The sequence below is a fragment of the Eufriesea mexicana genome, unplaced genomic scaffold (assembly GCF_001483705.2).
Source record: "Eufriesea mexicana isolate 0111107269 unplaced genomic scaffold, ASM148370v2 scaffold219, whole genome shotgun sequence".
Lineage (NCBI taxonomy): Eukaryota > Metazoa > Arthropoda > Insecta > Hymenoptera > Apidae > Eufriesea > Eufriesea mexicana.
In genome coordinates this window covers 341,892-362,555 of record NW_016908391.1, presented here as the reverse complement: position 1 = coordinate 362,555, position 20,664 = coordinate 341,892, and the positions used below count along the sequence as shown (strand labels likewise).

At 30.1% G+C, this 20,664-nt stretch overlaps 1 protein-coding gene across 1 annotated transcript in view; it reads right to left on the bottom strand.

Moving 5' to 3' along the window:
* Positions 1–690: 690 nt before the first annotated feature.
* The window catches only part of LOC108555688 (metabotropic glutamate receptor 7-like), a gene marked incomplete at its 3' end in the record, with an annotated part of 20,952 nt that continues 978 nt past the window's right edge, over positions 691–20,664 (bottom strand). Inside the window, exon 2 of the mRNA XM_017911469.1 lies at positions 691–906. Coding sequence (XP_017766958.1) covers positions 691–906 — 216 coding nt within the window. The remainder of the gene's footprint in view (positions 907–20,664) is intronic.

Genomic DNA, 20,664 nt, shown 5'->3' with positions numbered 1-20,664 from the left:
AAATTATTTCTCTAAATAGTGATAGAATTGTTAATATATGTGCTTGAAGCATATCTTTTTGTTTAATTTTTAAAACATTAGAACAAGAAATTTGAAATTCGTTAATATGAGAATTAATTAATAATAGTTTAAAAATTAATTAATAATAATAATTAATTAATCTGACAATAATTACATTAAACGAGTTATTTTGTTAAATATTAATAAAGTCGAAAATACGTATTTTGCATATGTAAAATATATTTTACATTAGAAAAAAAGAAGACAATTAAAATTTGTTACTAAGAAAAAAATGAAAAGCTAGACTGGAAAATGTATTTTCCAAAATTGTATTAAATTATTTCTCTAAATAGTGATAGAATTGTTAATATATGTGCTTAAAGCACATCGTTTTGTTTAATTTTTAACAAGAACAAGAAATTCGAAATTCGTTAATACAAGAGAAATTAGAATATTTTGAAATTAGAATTTTTCAAAATTGCATTGAACGAATTATTTTTGTATACGTCGATAGATTTGCAAACATGCTTTTAAACTTACATCCACATATTTAACTTTTAAAATACAAACGTAACTGATGTTCGAATATATTATATTTTAAGTTGGAAAATAGAGAAAAATATTTCGATTTAAATATTTGAATTGTATAGAACATCAAATTTAAATATAAGACGTTTAAAATATACTTACTTGGTTCATGTATGATCTAACGAATTCCATGCTTTGGTCAAGGGCATAGGTGTCGCTGCTACAGGAGTCGAGGATAAGTGCGCCTAAGGTGGTGTTGGGTAATAAATCATTGTCTAAATTTATCTCATCAAGAACGTACAACATAGCCTCCAAACGTTGCATTCCTTTTTCTTCTTTCACTGCACCACACGGTGATTCGCCAATGGAACCTGGCACCTATGAATAAAATACATATGTAATATGGCAGAATTTCAACGTGATGGACAATCGTATTCCCTTCCATTTTGTTTTTACACATGAACTTACTTCTTTGAATTATACTGTTCTACGTTATCAATTTACGTATTGTATATACATATGAGTCGTTCACTGCACAAATCGATTAACTCGACTTTTTGAAAAATCTTAAATTTAAGTGTCAAAGCACTTGGTATAGTAATAACTTTTATATTTATAATAACTTTCCCTGATAATTAAGATTAACACCATTAAACGACAAAAATTTGTTGGCCACTGAATAATAAATAATTTATTTCAGAGGTCACTTTGATTAACTCCGTACTCTAATGTAAATCGTTGCAATAATGCAACTCAAATGCACTAGCGAGCCATGAATGATAACGGTGAATTTTTTAGTGCCGTCTTATCAGAATTTAAGTAAAATTTAGTAAAATTTAAATTTATCACTTTTTCACTTGCCGAATCGATTAACTTTTCCAGTAACATAAAAATGGTAACATTACTAACGATTACCATTTGGCTATTTTTTCTTATAAATTTTATATACCGTTAGATGAAAGTTACATTTGTATTTATGCATTCTACGATATTTATTTCGATTTAAATTATAAAGGGAATTTTAAAAAACAATATACATTATTTCATTGCATTTCCCCACTTTTTGTTTTATGGAGTTAATCAATTTGTGCAATGAACGGCTCATATACAGGGTGACCCATATCAGTTATCACAATGAAGAATTCCGTAAAAAGCTGACTGAAAGAAAATAATCTGCCTTTTAGAATTTTGAATTAAAAAATACAAAAAGTCTAATTTTTGCATATTTCGAATCACGTTTAACAATATTCTTTAAAATAAGAGTTTACTTGTTTCGTAGTGTTCAGCTACGTTTTCAGCCAAATATTATAAGTACTCGATCAATTTAATGTCGGTATTTCTTGCTTGACATGGTAATAATTCAATACTGTTTTCATTCGGTAATTTCCTCCTAATTTTACGTATATATTTTCTTATATTTTGCCAGTATATTTGGCAATGTTGTCCCGTTATAAAATAAATGCATGCCGGAAGGTCATTTTTCCAGCGAGTTGTAAATTTTGGTAAGTAAATTCTATCGTAAAATATTTACATATCTCTCTCCTGTCGACATGTCACCTATAAATTTTCAACTGTCTGAAACAGTCACTGAAAAACAGCTCTACTTCGACACAGATTTATCTTCACATTTAATGGGATGCACTCGGATGAAAATTAATTAAAAATTATCTCTCAAAAAAATCGAAAATTCGTAATTTTTGCAAGAATTTTTATCTATTTTATTTAATTCTATCAGTTTCCACATTTCAATTAATATTATATTATTTTTATCTGTTTTACTCAATTCTATTAATTTTTACATTTAAATTAATATTATATTATTTCTATTAATTTGTCATTTTATTCTTTTATTAATTTCCATTAGCTGTTATTCTCTCATTTTTTAAAGGATTATTATTTTAAATTATTATTATTATTACTTTTTTTGTTTCTTTCATTATTTTATTAATATTTTGACGATTTTTATGCAGGAATGAATTTCGCAAAATGTAATATCGTAGCCAAAATTCATCTCGCATATTCGAAAAAATTTTAATCAAAAGAGATATTAAATTTTAAAATTCATGGCGTACAAAAGCCATGTAAATATTTTTTTTTTTTAAATTCATTTCAGTTGGAAATATTACTGTATGCTACTGGTCATTAAACATTCTGCTTCTTGCAATACCTGTTCTCGATATAATTGTATAGTCGGTCTTATATTTCTTGTACGTTTGCTGTGAGTGTTTTAACATTTTATTTAATTTTGGCTTTCCATAACGATAGTTTACTCATTTCCACTCCAGTATCTTTGACTAAACATATTATTGTTTCAGTGCATCATTTATTAAGTGCAGTGGTAACTTTCGAAGTTTCAAGCTACTATAGCTTTTAAAATTATTGTGTTATCCCAATCTGTCCTGAAGTAAGTACACGATTGTATTCTTGCATTTTCTTATCACTTTGTGATTTTGCAGTATCGTTTGAATCATATAAAATTAAAACACATAAAATATAAGTTAAAATAAATTTATAAAAATTGTAATAATTAAATTTATAAAAATAGTGGTATTTTGAAAAAAATTGTTCTACGTGCAATAACATCGTAAATTGGAATTATCAGTTTTATCATTTCCAACATTTCATTTAACTCGAATATTTCGCTATTATTCATTTTCTTTAGCATATTTGCATTAGTTACATTTTCCTTTCGTCTAGTCTTCTCAATATTTCAAGAAATTTCAAAATTTGAAAAAGAGGCGTAGAGTAACATTATTTCACTTACCCAAGATTTTTGATAGACAGATATAAAAAGTCTACAAAGAGCAAATATTTCGTATAAAGAAGAAAATAATGATACGAATTTATTTCTTCCTTTTGTTCATAAAGAATTATAGTTTTACATTTAGTTTTATAATTAATTACGCAATATACAGAATATTTCTCCTGGAATGCCTTTTTGACATTATGTGTACTTCATTGTCATTTCATATTGGTTTACAATTTTTAATGTGTTTGAACGAAGTATATAATAATTAAAAAATAACTTCAAAGATCATACCACATTGTTTAATGCAATTAAGACGTTACTAATAGTTGCGCGGTGCATTCGACCCATCCCGCCTTGGCTTACCCATCACGAGTCGTGGGGTCAGTATTTCCAAGGTTTATAACGCGATCGTAATGACCGGCTGTTTTCGAGTTGGAATCTTAGAATATTGGGGGGCTTAAACACGAGGTTTTTAGAATCCTAGTCTAATCCATACTCAATAGCCAAAGACGTGTTATAAAACACGGTAATTCCGAAGGGTCACACCGAAGCGTATCTAACGGTCTTACAAGCCTGAGCTTCGGGCCCAGAGGAACGCCGGGGCCTTGGGAAAACCCATGACCTCACGCCAGCTCAAGTGTCGTCCCACCCTTGCAGGAGAAGGCGCGTCAAGGGCGCATGGAAGGGTGGTCACGACACTGAGGATGCCGCTGATTGGAAAATTGGGACTTCTTAAAATAGCCAATCAGCGTGCATTCTAAAGACGCCAAGGCGAGGAACCAAAACTCTCAAAAATCCGAAGTCAGTTACAATCAGACCACCGAACAATCATCGCGATAAAACAACCCTTACCAGCTCTTGACCTTAAAACAGTCTAAAGCACTCCACGCGAAACCAACCGGAGGAAACAACTTCGTTTGCATCGCGTCGAAAACGCTAATACTACAGGATTAGCTACATACTAGCGAATACAAAATTATATCAATTATATCAAACCAAGGCGAGGAACCAGATAGCAACCAAAATTCAGGGGTCACATTCGAGCTCTCAAGGAGTCACATTCCAACTATCAAGGAGTCACAGTCGAGCTTTCAAGTCATTCACATCCAAACTTCAGTCAGTTATATTCGATCCTTTAAGGAGTTAGAATCGCGACTCCGAGGAAAGGAGCTAAGACGAAATAAGTTAACATTTGGGTTACCAAACAAAATTAATAGCTCTTAACCATAAAGCGTCTAGAGCACCCCACGCGTTCCTAAGAAGGAAACAACTTTTACATTCGCGACGCGTGGTAACACAACTAAATCAATGACTCGAAGGTACTTGTACCCTCCTTGTCAGTGACGAAAAGCTACTTTATCCTTGGTCACGTTGTCTAATAAACAGTACAACTGATATAAGTGTTTGAAAGCTTCTGTTGAAAGAGTTATCAGTGAATAGAAGGAATAATATGAGCCGTTTATTTTGCAAATGGCCTAAGTCCATTTATACTTAAATTAAGATATTTAAGGGTTTGTGTTTCAATGCAATTAAAAATATACGTATAGGGTACTAACGAGTCATATTGCTTAAGTGTATCTAAAGGAGTCAAATTTATAGTCCCTATTAAAATAATGACAATTATTTAGTGAATAATATGCTTTTTCTTACCAAGAATGGAGTTAGGCTACATTCAAAATTAATAACCAGATTCCTTATAAAATTTGAAGGAGCCCAAGTCCATTCAACATAATTTAAGATGCTTCAAATTGAAGAAAACAATACTTAATTTATTTTATATATTTTTACAACACTTCGAAAACATAATTTATGCGATTCATAACATTTTTTAACTACATAAATTACAAAACAATTTACTGCTCATTTACATTTTGTATGTGTGAAAGGGATTTGAAGAAATCACGATGTTCCGGTGGTATATATCGTAGTAGGTCCATTATGTCCTTGAATTTTGCTGTTGTAATTTGTCTGATATTTTTATACAGTGGTGTCGATACAATATTTTCGATCTTTCTTGGTCTACCCCGACATGGTAATAAATCCAGGACTTTCAAATTTTCATTCTCATTCATTGATGTCTCATAGAAAATTTTATACGGTTCATTTCTGACAAAATGCATCCAACATATTTTTAACCAGTTTATCGATTTGCATCCAACATATTTTTAACCGGTTTATCGATTCTCCGTTAGAATTCTTTACCCTTTTAAAAATTGCGTCTTCTAATAATTTTGTTGATACAAAATCTTCTTGTTTTATTTCATTTACAATAAAGTTATTACCTTTCCGGCACTTTTTGATAATATTATAATAATCTTGGGGGACAAACAGTAAATTATTTTTTTTTTAATGACATTTCTACCACGCCGAAATCTCTATCATTTGGTAAACACGAATGTCCTGATATTAAGAATTTGTGATCTATGATTGTCCAAAAACTGAGGTTAACTTGTTAAATACTAATTAATTAAAATTACCTTCCTCACTGCCTTCGGACATTATCGATAATAAATATCTCAATTTAAGTATAAATGCACTTAGGCCATTTTCAAAATAAACGGCTCAATTATTGAACTAACTCTGAAAACTTACGTGTCCAAAATTATAGTATTTACTCGGAATATAAGTAACTTCAAATGCTTCATTGATAGATAACTTGAAGTTGTACATGTAACTACGGAAATAATTGACAAATGGACTTAGGCCACTTTCAAAATAAACGGCTCATATATTAAAATAATAATGGATTCATTGAAAGATATTAGATTAGAAATGAGTGAATAATCATTAACAGTTGTCACGTACAGCGAATAATGAGATGCGAAGATAAAGCAGGGATAACATACTAACGTGCAAGAAAGACAACCTTGTCTGCACAATTACAATTAGAATAGGCCTTACAAAGCGAAGAGGATTCGAAATATATGTACTTACGTACAATAGTAGTGGTTTCTAATTACTATGTCAAACTAAAAGTGAATAATTACGATTAAAATGATTTTGTCAAGATAACTCTTTCGAAAACGAAGATAAGGAAGAAAAGAGATTATGAATTTTATGAAATCAGATAACTTTCGTATAAAAGTACCTATCCAGAAATATGGAAGAGATTTAATTACGAAAATAATTCTTGCGTAATTTACTCCAACGAGAAAAATTATATCAGAATATGAATTTTCAGCATTTTGTCCGAAAAATAACTGGTGGCTGGTTTTCATCCCCTGACAAGAGTACTCCCCTTTAATGTTTCAAATAATTGTTGGCGGATTTAAAATTTTTATTCGTTTCGTTTCGTACATAATTCCTGTTGTTCGAACGAAGTTATAATTTTGGATTTTCACTAAATATTCTCTCAAAAATTTGTTATACTTACTGCACATTTTTTAGCATTTTTATGATATACAGAACGAGTCATGCAACTTCATCCACTGAAATTATTTATGAAATGTTTTCAATGAAAACGACAAAAATTTATTGAACAAATGTTTTAAACGATAGTTACTCAATATCAAGAGAATGCAATGTAATTATTAACTTTTGAGCTTCTATATCTAATTATTGTACAGTTTCATACATTGAAACTAATAGAGAGACTTAAATATGTGAATAAGAAAATTTCTAAACAATAGAAACAACAGAATTTCTGAATAATAGTCTTTTTATATTAAATTTCATCTATTGAATTAAAAATCTCTAAAATCAGCAGTTTTCTTGAATATCTAATAGACATTGTTTCATATTATGTCCATTCCAATGGATATAAGAATCTCATATCTTTTTTGACTGCTAAATTATGTAAAATCTTTAATAATAAGATCTTCAACATTTCTTTTTCTTCCTTCTTTTTCTTTAATAGATAGAAGCCTTTCTTGAAACGTTTCAGAATAATTTGCACTTGGAGCGTGAAAGAAGTAAAGAGAATATTCTGTTTGTTTCACGTTTGATGTTCATGAAATCTATACCTTTGGTTTCTTGATACATTTTAGCATAATAAGATAATTTACGTGGATACTCTTTATTTCGTACTATTTTTTGAAACAACAGAAAAGCATCAATATCATTCGAAGTATATTATTTATCAGATAATATTTATTATTTGCAATATATTTTAAATTATTTTATTATACAGGTAGCCCTCCTATAACATGATTTATAAATTGCGAGAACCCCCTACAACACGGTTTCGCTCTAAGAAAATACGATAAGAAAATTGCAAAAACCTTTGAACAACACTGTACTTCTATATGAGCAGTGGCGACGAAGAAATTTATTAAATTAAAGTTAAGTTAAATTATAATAATATTTTTGTTTCTTACTTTTTTTGTGTTGCACATACATTTATATTTTGAATAAAAATTAAGTTGTTTATGTAGAATTAGAAAAGAAATTTGTTTTTAATAAGTTTGCGGAACGTAATCCCCTTTTTGTACTGGCTCTGGGTCCCATACAACACGGTTTCACAAAATTGTAGGAATTCTAGGAACCCATCTACCGTGTTATAGGGGGGTTACCTGTGTTAAAAAATTATTTATCATCACGTGAAAAAATAATTTCTTCAACCACAAATAATTCCACTCACATTTTATTTCGATATTAAAAATTATTTCCTACATTTATCTTTCTTTTCCTTTTTATTTTTAGCTATTAAGAGTATTGTACGATATTCGTGTCTTCTTATTAGAAAGGAATATTACTCGAGAATTTTGAATGTTTGTAAAGCATTGCGTTCGAATAGATCATAAATATTTAATGGATGAATGAAAGGAGATACGGTTGGAAAAATCGCGTCAGATTTTAATATCCCGGCCGAAAGTTTCACGACGACAGTAAATCGTCTGAAAAGAAATGTAGCCGCGGAAAATCGGCTAAGATCAAAACGCCCACAAAGGAGTGCGGTGGATCGCGTGATACGAGTACAAAGAGGTGCTGCAAAATTGTTTAATCTCTTGCAAATAATTGAAATCTCAATTTCGTCTTCTTACAGATTCTTGTCGGAATAAAAGAAGGTAAAATGTCACGGCCGACTGTGCAGGGTGAGTGATCCAATTCTGTCACGGAAGATCACACTTTTAATCTATCTGTCAAATGAAAAGATTATTTTATAATTTAATAATAATAGATATAATAATAGAAGCATATAATATAATCATTAGTTTCCTGTTATTTCGTATTTTTATCAATATATAAAGCTCGCCTTCTGTTTCTCAATTATAATATCTTAATAATAATAATAATAATTGAGATAATTAATATTAATAATATTAATATTATAATAACAAAATATTAATATTTATTTATAGATATAATAATTATATTAAAATATTATTGTTATTATTATACTGCTGTTATATTATTGTAAAATTATTATTACTATATTATTGTTATTAATGTGTAATATAATGATATAATAATATTATTGTTAATAACATATGTTATTATAAACTATTGATCATACGATTTAAAAGGGTATTAAATTCCGAGTAAAATAATGCAGTAGGTCCTCTCATATCCGAACACGAATTATCCAAATCTTGTGATAATTGAACGTTCCATTATTCAAATATTGTATTATTGGAATAAAATATATTTTAGTAATAGATGACGACTTCTATATAGTTATACATGTATAAATATAAATATAGGGAATTTGGATATAACAATTGACATGTAAAAATGTGGAAAGAATTGGAATATTTTTATGATTGATCAGAAATACTACATTTAGAAATAGGTTCATATAGGATCTTGACAAAGAATATAGATAAAGAGGCATAAAGTATTAACATATAATTAAGTTCATTGATACTTATTGATTAATTATTATTTAAAATATTAATCACTTAAGTACGACAAAAATCGTGTCGACGTGTTTTCTGTTATTACTATGTCAGTATATGAGTCAAAAATATGAAAGTTAGGATTTCGAAGGTAACAAAGATGGAGTCGACTACGTCTCTTGTCTCTGTGTCGATCCGCAAGCCATATTTTCATTGTGGCAGGGTAGTTTCTGTGTTATACATTCTGTAGTTCTAACTGTAAAAATAATATAGGACATGACTAATAGGATCGAAAATTAGCAAAAATATATAGTACAGGGAAATTTATACTATAAATTTGCACTAAGAACGAATATGAACTCGAGTGATTATAATTCTGCAATGCAATCGTAGAGATAGGTTATACAAATTTTCGAATTTGTTTCTTTTTCAATAACAAATTTTATTAACATTTTACAAATATGGTTATATTTATTCTTCAATAACAAATTTTATTAGCTGGAAGTGTCACATTTACAAATAAGGTTATATTAATTCCGTAATAATAAATTTCATTGACTGGAAGTATCACATTTATAAACAAAATTATATCAATTTTTCAATAACAAATTTTATTAGCTGGAAGTGTCACATTTACAAATAAGGTTATATTAATTCTGTAATAATAAATTTCATTGACTGTAAGTATCACATTTATGAACAAAATTATATCAATTTTTCAATAACAAATTTTATTAATTTTAAGTATCACGTTTACAAATAAAATTAACGAACAAAATGAACAGGAAACATCTATACCAAGTAAAAAGTATCGAGAGTACTGTAAATATGAAATTACTATTAACTATTTAGTTAATACTAATTTTAGTTTAATTAGTAATAACTAAAAGATTAGCATATTTGTCAATTAAAAAATATATGTTAATTATGTCAGGTCTGATAATGTTTCTACTAATTTATCAATATGTAATTTGTTTACTAAATAACTCTCTAAGTTTTGTCTAATTTCAGAGATCGTTAACGAAATTTTCGTAATAAATACAAAAATATTTGTCTTTGTATTTTAACAAATGGACCGTTTATTCTGGAACTGGTGCAAGTTCATTTTCTATTGTTTCAAGAAAATTAAAAATCAGTATATTTATCAATTAAAAAATATAGCTTAATTATGTCAGGTCTGGTAATGTTTCTACTAATTTATCAATACGTAATTTGATTATATAAATTTCCTTTAGGCGAATTTAACTAAAATAATGTATATTTACTGATTGCAAATGGACTTACACCACTTTCATAATCATAAAATAATAATAAATCATAAAATCGTAATAAAATAAATTTATTATGTTGTCTACACTGTTTCATAATATCATAATAATTCCATAGAAATTTGACTTACTTACGTCGCTCTCATAATCATGAATGACTACCCAATTTCTTTTGTCTGCCAATTTCAAATTGAACAAAGCATTGGCATTTTTTAAGATATTAAATACTAACTAGCCATAAATAAAAAGATTACACCAAATTAGGCATAAACTACGCGATATCTCATTATTTTAAAAAATGGACCTGCACCATTTTCAAAATAAACGGTCTAAATGTGAGCCTAAGGCGAAATATCGAAGCGTGTCGGGATGAATGCCTCTGTAGCGAGTGTTGGTGCAAAATTCTGGTCATGCATCATTCTCTCATGCGTCCATAGTATCCTATTTTTCGCGATAAGCATAGTGGAGGTACAGTTTAGCACTTTAAAGAAGCAAGATTTCACGAAGCCGCTTTAACCGCTCGGAGAACCTCTCGTTCGCGATAAATCTTCGACGTAACATCAACTTGACAGTCGCTTAGTCGTGATACAGCAAAAAATATGGCTTCCCAGTTAAAAGATTGAAGGTTACCTCTGTTGTTCGAAGATTATTGTAAATTTGGTGAAAGTGATGCGTTAATCGTCAGAAAAATAACAAAATCTGGGGTAAAAAGCATTCGTGCAGGAATTAATTAGGATTTGGATTAGGATTAATTAGGAAATGTTGAATAATACTTCATAGTATTCTTTTGGCGGAATAATGAAGCATCATACTGTAGGATGGCGAAAACTGGCTTTGAGATACCAAAATTATTTGAGATACCTGCACAGTCAGTTCTTCAGTATCCATCTCACAGTCAGTTGGGTCAGTATCCATCAGTAAGTTCGTCAGTCAACATCAAACAGTCACAACGCGCAGTCTGTACAGACAGTCTGCATCAATCAACCAGTGCACAAGCTTCGTGAATAATCAGTCCCATGGATTGGCTATCTGCTATAAAATCAAATCGGGCACATTGAACTCAGAATCGTATGGCAATGTACAAGCATTGGACCACCGAGCTGAAGTCTGTCGAATCATTTGGTCCTTCACGCCCGTCTATTGCACACGTTGGCCTTACAACCCAAAACCGTGCCTGCCACAACGAGCTGAGTCACAATATTGGGACCGTAACAACCTGCAAATCCTATATATACAACTTTCCGTCCTTGCAATAGTATCCCAGTCTAAGCCACGGCCTGCTAGAAGAAAGCTTTACCGATGAGTCCACTAGCAGGCCCGGGACGAAACGCATCCCTTCCTTTTCCCATTATCCCTTCTAGCTCCACCACCATAACAAGGGATACCTGAGATAGCCCAACTTCTAGGACCTGACTTCAACGAGAGGGGGGAAGGACCCCGCAAATATTATACTAGTTGGAATTTTAACCACTTGTAATACCAATAAACTCACAGACGCGTGTGCCAGAACGGTCCAGTGTTGTTTCTGTGACAATTGCCTGACGACGTATGTAGCACGTTGTTAGCGGTTCTGCGATAAAAGTATTACGACGTGCGTGGCACGTCTTTCCAGCGCAAGTGGTTAATAAACGAGTCAAGTAACAAGTAACGTAAAATTGTTGTAATACAAGTAGTACAAGAAGTTACTGTAACAACACGAAAAGGAAAATCAAAATACCAACTGAGAGACAAACCAGCCTGGCATCTGCTGTGTCAATGCTGTCCCATTGCCCACTGGACGATGAGCACTACTTCAGGTTGCACGACATGGCTTACACCATGACTTACACCACTTTCATAATTAACCAATTGTAAAAATCATTTAATTCCAATTTTGAAAAATTAAATATCACTTAAAATATATTTCGTATAAATCCAATTTTGTGTAGAAATAATAACAAGAAATAAAATAGGAGTAGTATTCTTTATTTTGAACGTTTATTATATTTATATATTGTTAAACTTAAAACAAGATATTGGTATTATTTATTTATTTGAAATATTCATGATGAACAGAAGGTATGTAAGGTAATAACTGCTCCATATCTTTATAATTTTCGTATATAATAGATCTGGCATCGTGACAAAAAGGCGCCAGGACGACTTTTTCAAATTTTGTCGATCTTTCTCGACATGTAGGTGATAAATTTAGTCTTAAATTCTATGTTCTCCATTGATGTTTTATATAAAATAATATACGGTGCACTTTTGCAAAACCTCATCCAACATATTTCTAACTAATTTACCTTTTGTCCATTAGTGTTTCTTCGTATCGGTTTTTCAATTGCGTTTTATAGATTTTTTATTGAAACGAAATTCTCTCGTTTCATTTCGTGCAAAATAAATTTATTATGTTGTCTACATTGTTTCATAACTTCATAATAATCCTATGGAAATTGGATTTATATCGCTTTCATAATCAATGGCTATGCAATTTCTTTTATTAACCAATGTTAAATTGAATAAAGCATTGGCATTTTTTAAGATATTAAATACTAACTAATTGTAAATAAAAAGTTCATGCTAAATTAAACATAAATTACGTGATATCTCATTTTTTTTTTTTTTTTTAATGGTCTTACACCAATTTCAAAATAAACGGTCCATATTTAAAATTTCTTAATAATATATATGGGACTCGAGTTTTTCTGTGATGAGTACTGCACGGTGGATTGCGAAAAAGTGACCCTTGGAACCTTTCAGCAAGGTTCCCAATGGCTCTATGACATCAGCCCATTGCGTTATTCAGCCTAGCTTTGATAAACCATTCAGCTTATCAAATTTTCCTTGAAGCAAAAATAAATCCCAGTGCAGGATAACGTCATCAAAAATAAAAATTCCTCTCACACTATTAATTGTTTTTTTTTTATTGGAAATTATGTTCATACTACGAATCAGGTTAATTAAACGTAACAAAAGTCACTAAAATAAGTTATTAAAGGTTTGTTCTCTGTATTTATTTTATTTACTCAAACATAAACGAAACCATATTTTTAAAATAAATGGTTCATGCGAAAATGAAGAAATGATGTCGCGCAGGATTATCGAGGATTATTCGAATGTTATTATATTTTATTAATACGATATTAGCATCAGATGTGATTATAGGTTTTCCAGTAAAGTAGTATTGTAGGTTTCAACATTTAATAACTGTTCGATAACACGCGAAAATGATATTTATGATATAGAATATAATTTTTGATAAATTAACTTTTATCAAATGAGATCTAACTAATGAGAATTGAAATTTTTCGTTCAATTTATCGTCGACCTTCTGTCGATGAAAACGAATTCAATCTATAGTTTCAAACAATTATCTATACACCGTTTCTGTTAAAAATGTTTGTATACCTTCGACGATAATAACAAAGTATCTTTTTATATAATAAAAAATTTTGTTTACTTTACTGCATTTGCAATTTTGTTACAAATAAATGATCAATTATTGTTATCCTTGAACGACGAAAAATCATATAATTATCACACAATGAAATTTTATATGGTTAAAATGTTATTAATTATTTAATAAATATAGAAAATATATCATGTTATATAAAATGTATGACAAATAGCGTAAAATATAAACAGACACTTCACACATGAGCCGTTCACTGCACAAATTGATTAACTCCATAAAACAAAAAGTGGAGAAATGCAATGAAATAATGTATATTGTTTTTTAAAATTCCCTTTATAATTTAAATCGAAATAAATATCGTAGAATGCATAAATACAAATGTAACTTTCATCTAACGGTATATAAAATTTATAAGAAAAAATAGCCAAAAGGTAATCGTTGGTAATGTTACCATTTTTATGTTACTGGAAGAGTTAATCGATTTGGCAAGTGAAAAAAGTAATAAATTTAAATTTTACTAAATTTTACTTAAATTCTGATAAGACGGCGCTAAAAAATTCACCGTTATCATTCATGGCTTGCTAGTGCATTTGAGTTGCATTATTGCAACGATTTACATTAGAGTACGGAGTTAATCAAAGTGACCTCTGAAATAAATTATTTATTATTCAGTGGCCAAAACATTGTTGTCGTTTAATGGTGTAAATCTTAATTATCAGGAAAAGTTATTATAAATATAAAAAGTTACGACAATACCAAGTGCTTTGACACTTAAATTTAAGATTTTTCAAAAAGTGGAGTTAATCGATTTGTGTAGTGAACGGCTCATATGTTATATGCATATTTATGAAATATTACTAATTTTATTATTTAACATGGGTAAAAATTTGTGGTACAAATAGAGCAAGAAGATCTTATTGTTCAAAATGAAGCAAAAATCAAGAATAACAAAATTGCAATTGAAAATGTGCATTGCAAATGAAATGTGTATTTGAAAATCAGTCGAAAATGATATTTTACTAAATAATAACATACCGATTTCACGTCATAGTCATTAATTTGTGTTACAATAATTATCGATAGTTGTTTAAGATTTTCTATTATAAATTGATATCGTCCATCAGGAAAAATTAATTTATGTGCTGTGAAAGATGAAAATAACATATATAAAGATAAAAATAACATATTTAAATTTAATTCACGAGATTAAATTTAATGTACGAGAAATTTTTTTGGCCCTTCTGTGGATATATTTTTTCCAAAATTTTCAAAATTTTCAATATTGTATTATAGTCAGTATTTTTCTCTATAAATTAATTTAAGAAAATAAAAATCTTTCATCTTTCTACCAAAAGTAATTAATTATAATTCTTAGAAAATATTTATCTATGAACTTTGTCTAGATAGTAATTTAAATGGTAATTGCCGGAAAAAAGCGGGGCTAAAATATCCGCTGTCTTAATCCTTACTTAAGGCTCGTACCGGCATTGGTTACACTAGACTGTAAATCCTCGGTCGATAATAAAGGGAATTACAATAAATCTCACGCGCGGTAAATCTCTATTCGAAAGAGACACGATATAATCTCCATTGGTGTGTTTCGTGGCGGTATCATATAAGTATAATATATTGTGTGAGCGTATAACATATTGATAGTAACAAGGTTTAGCACTATAATTCACGTGCGTGAACATTCTACATAATATTAGCAAATATGCTGCACAATTTATAAGTGAAGTTAGAATTACATAAAAGCATATATAATATAACGCATTATCAGCTTAATTTAAATTAGTTATTTTTATATTGTATTATTTCAATTATATTATTCATATTATATTTTATTTTACTATATGGATTATAAATATAATTGAAATTAAAATAAATAAAAATTATTTAAGTAATTCGATTTTTCAAGCTACTATCGGGTTAACAGAAAAATATTGTCAATATTTCTGATATACAATGGTAGTTATTTACTTGAAAAATGTTTTATTATATAATGTGACAACAATATGGACTATATTGACTACCTTGATCTATAATAAATAATTCCAATTAAAAACATTGCTTCGTACTAAACAAAGAGTACCATCTACTGCAAGAATCCTATTCTATTTGTGAATAAATATAATACAAAACACTTCACAATTTTCATCGGCGTTAAAATTAATTACAAAAATTGTGCCCGTCATGAAAAGTTATTTATATAGGGTGTTCCTGTAACATTAGTACAACCGATGAGGAGTAATTTTACATGTAGAAATGAATCGAAAAAAAGAATAAAATTTTTTCATTCCAAGCTTTGTTTATGAGAAAAACGAATTTGCATATTCACCAAGTACACGTGCACTTAGCTATGGCTTAGATGTATAGACCATTAATACATCAGGAGGAGGATGTGATTCGAGGAGGGGGTAATTCTACGCGAAAAAACAAATTGAAAATAAAGAATAAATTTTTTTCATTTGAAGCTTCATTGTTAAGAAAATCAACTTCGAATATGTAAATATGTGTATGTTAAATGTGGCCCATCCGTGAATATTCAAAATCGATTTTCACGAAAACGAATTTTATTCTTTATTTTCGATTTGTTTTCTCACGTAGAATCACCTCTTCCTCGATTGTATCACCGATACTCATATATTGATATTATTCTCATAAGCCATAACTACATGCACGTGTACTCGATGAATATTCAAAGTCGATTTTTTAAAAAACGAAGCTTCGAATGAAAAATGTTATTCTGCTTCTTTGGATTCGTTTCTGTATGTAGAATCATCCCCTTCCAGGTTGTACTACCATTGCTGGGACACCCTGTATATAGTTTGTATTTATTTTCACTTTATACAAAGCAAAAAGAATATATCATAATTGGAGGATATTTTTAGGCATTATTAGGATACGATGGTCGAAGTGTTCCTGCAGGGAACACTTCGCCAAGTTTAGCGGACCCCTTAGGGTCTGGCTGCCAGATGGGTCATAGGAGGTCGGGGCCGGGCCACGTGAGGTGGCCCCGCGCAATGACGCATGCGCGGTCACCTCACTGGAAGGGTCCCCGCGGGGGTGAACCATCAGAGAGCCTAACTCGGAAGGAGGAGTATCCTCCTGAGCTTTGCGTGGAGGGAGATTTCTCCTCCTTCGGGGAAGGCCCTTGCCTTCCAGACGGGCTTAAAAGGGCCCGTTCTGAAAGATAGACTTTAGCTGTTTCTAGTTCGTGAAGAGTTGCGTAGTTCGTTAGGAGTAGTTGTTGTTTAAGTTATTGGCAGTTCTTTAACAGTTCGTTAAGAGTTTTGTAAGAGTCTTTTAAGAGCGAGTCAACTAAGAGTTGTTCGTTATTAGTAGCAGCTAATAAGAGTTAGTTAGAGTTGAGATTAAGTCAAATCCAGTCTCTAGACTGCGGAAATTTAGGGCCATAGTATTCTCCAGCGTAGTAGAGACTGTGTGACTCCACATAATTGACAATACTTGTCAGGTATAAAAAAATCCAAGTTACAAACGCTGTTTTCGACGCGACGCAAACGAAGTTGTTTCCTCCGGTTGGTTTCGCGTGGAGTGCTTCAGACTGTTTTAAGGTCTAGAGCTGTAAGGGTTGTTTTATCGCGATGACTGTTCGGTGGTCTGATTGTAACTGACTTCGGTTTTTTGAGAGTTTTGGTTCCTCGCCTTGGCGTGTTTAGAATGCACGCTGATTGGCTATTTTAAGAAGTCCCAATTTTCCAATCAGCGGCATCCTCAGTGTCGTGACCCCCCTTCCATGCGCCCTTGACGCGCCTTCTCCTGCAAGGGTGGGACGACACTTGAGCTGGCGTGAGGTCGTGGGTTTTCCCAAGGCCCCGGCGTTCCTCTGGGCCCGAAGCTCAGGCTTGTAAGACCGTTAGATACGCTTCGGTGTGACCCTTCGGAATTACCGTGTTTTATAACACGTCTTTGGCTATTGAGTATGGATTAGACTAGGATTCTAAAAACCTCGTGTTTAAGCCCCCCAATATTCTAAGATTCCAACTCAAAAACAGCCGGTCTTTACGATCGCGTTATAAACCTTGGAAATACTGACCCCACGACTCGTGATGGGTAAGCCAAGGCGGGATGGGTCGAATGCATTGCGTAACAAATGCTATAATGATGTTGCACTAATGTCAAATGAATATCGTATAAAGTGGAACAACCGGTAATAGTTCCGTGACTTGATGCATCCACTTAAAGATTTAGTTAGGGAAGGAATATGTATTTTACGATCAACTCTCTGGAGTTTCTGTGGAACATGCAAGTTCTATAAATACGTTAGATGCTAAAAATGGCGTGCAATATTTACGATTACACGAAAGGGCGATAAAGAACAGATTATTTGATGCACAGGGTGTACATTATTTCGTGGGAAGATCAAATTGCCTTTGTCCTTTAATTAAAACTTTTCTCCAATTGTAGGTCGCAAAACAAATTATAGTGCACCGAAGTAATTTATTAATCAATATTGAGTTACCATGGATAATTAAACGTTGACAAATTGACGATGGTTATATCTGCTCGATTATTATGAATAATTATAATTATGCTCATAATTATAATGCATTCACAAATCAATTTTTAATTAAAATATTTCATATTGCATTCTGCAATCTGTTTCTGATAATATGGAACTCTTGTTTTTCACATTTTCGTAACAATTCTGTGTGATAAAATATAGAGTAAGAGTAAAAGAATAAAAATATAAGAATAAAATATTCTTCTCAATTTTTTGGTTTTTCCACGATCTTGTTTGTGAATGTTCGTTAGTGTTTTTGTTAATATTTCTATATTTGTCGTCATATTAATTTTGTATTAATGTTAATGTATTAAAAGAGAAATGAGAGCTGTTGGAAAGAAAAATATTTCGAAACGTAAATAAATAATATAATAAGGTTTTACATATAAAAACATTCAGAATAATATCTTTATCTTTGTTGCTTATCACGTGACGTAATTACGTGGAGTAATACGAAAGCGTACAGATTAATGAGACGTCATATTCGTACAATTTTGAGAAATTTAATGATTATTCGATGTAATCGATAATTTCATACGACTTACCAAATGTATAAAGAATTATTGTTGTTATGTTCTTATCGTTTGTATTGAAAAGATAATTTGAAACAAGTATAATTTATAACAAGTTATCATAAAATATATTAATATTATATAGTATATAAAATTTATCATATATCTTTCCTTTTACGTACAAATGAGATACGTTTAGGTTGACATGCAAAAGATTTGTGTACAGAACTGATTTAAAGAATGCAAATGAGGGAGAATGCAAGCGATACTATTAGCTTCCCAATGTGTAAGCATTTTCAAAGTCATTCAATGTTATTTTCTTTTTTAACGTGAATCTTAATTCCTTATATTCTATGTAAAATACTTTTATTCTACATAAAATAAAATAACACAATTTTTCTATGAAAAATATTTTTTTGGGATCCCTGTTTCTTAAGACCCTCGAGGAATTATCTTTACAAATTCATGCTCAAGTCATATGTTTCGTCTATCTAGTAGATTTAAATTTTCAAGTAATGTTGACAATACGACTAACAATGTATTGTATAGTAGTAGTTGTATATTATAGTATACTATGGTATAGTTTTATAGTATATTATAGTATAGTTGTATAGTATATTATAGTATAGTTGTATAGTATATTATAGTATAGTTGTATAGTATATTATAGTATAGTTGTATAGTATATTATAGTATAGTTGTATAGTATATTATAGTATAGTTGTATAGTATATTATAGTATATTATAGCATAGTTGTATAGTATATTATAGTATATTATAGCATAGTTGTATAGTATATTATAGTACAGTTGAATAGTATATTATAGTTCATAGTATTATATAAGTGTATATTCGCGATAGATCCATTATATAGTTAAAATGAATCTCTATGAGACCTAAATATGCTCAAATTAAAAAAGAAAAGGAAAAGAAGAACGTATCATATAGTACAAAAAGGATATACAATATAACAAAAAAATAATTTCAAAGGAAAGTAGTTAATAAAGCAACTCTGTTAGGAGTACTTAAAATGAATATTTAAACTTCTCTCTCGACTTCATTAGCAATAATTAACGAACATTCAGGTTTCAAAGACATTGCAAATTCCTGCCACGTTAAATGGAATACGTTCGGAGAAAAATGCGATTCAACAGCGAAAAAACCTTTCACTCGTGAATCCAGTTTCACGAAAATATTAACGTTCCGCGTGTGTAATAAAATTTTTTCGCCTTTTTCAATGATATCGTACAATGTTTCCTTTTCATTGAAACGCTTCAACATTCGTGTTTCGTCTGTTTTTCCTCTCATTTAAGAACGCTCAATTTTCCTCTATGGTAGTTCGATATCTATACGTCATAATAAAAATACGTATATTATAAGAGCATCGATAATAACAGGAATATTTTATTATATAATTATGTATATTATACAGGGTGACCGGGTTTTAATCACCAAACTTTATCAATATATTCTATGACTCAAAAAAAAAAAATTTTATGCAAACGATGGTCGTTTATAGCTTTATTGAAAAATTACAATATTTAGATTCGTGAAGAATTGAAATATTTCAAAGTGAATGAAGTAATTACTATATTTCTGCATTATACATAGCAATCGAAAGTTACCATTATTCAACCAATATTTATTTAAAATTCTTTTTTACTTAGTATTAGGTCTACAGAATATATATATCAAGTTTGTAGAATGAAATCTGAGACAGCCTATATGTTATATACGTATAATTACATTTTATATAATATATACATATATCATAATAAATATGACACCACATATATATATTAAATGTATATATATGTATTATGTATATTATATGTAACATTGATATTATAAATTAATATAATACATCTTATAATTAATTCATAATAATTTATATTTATATAATTAAT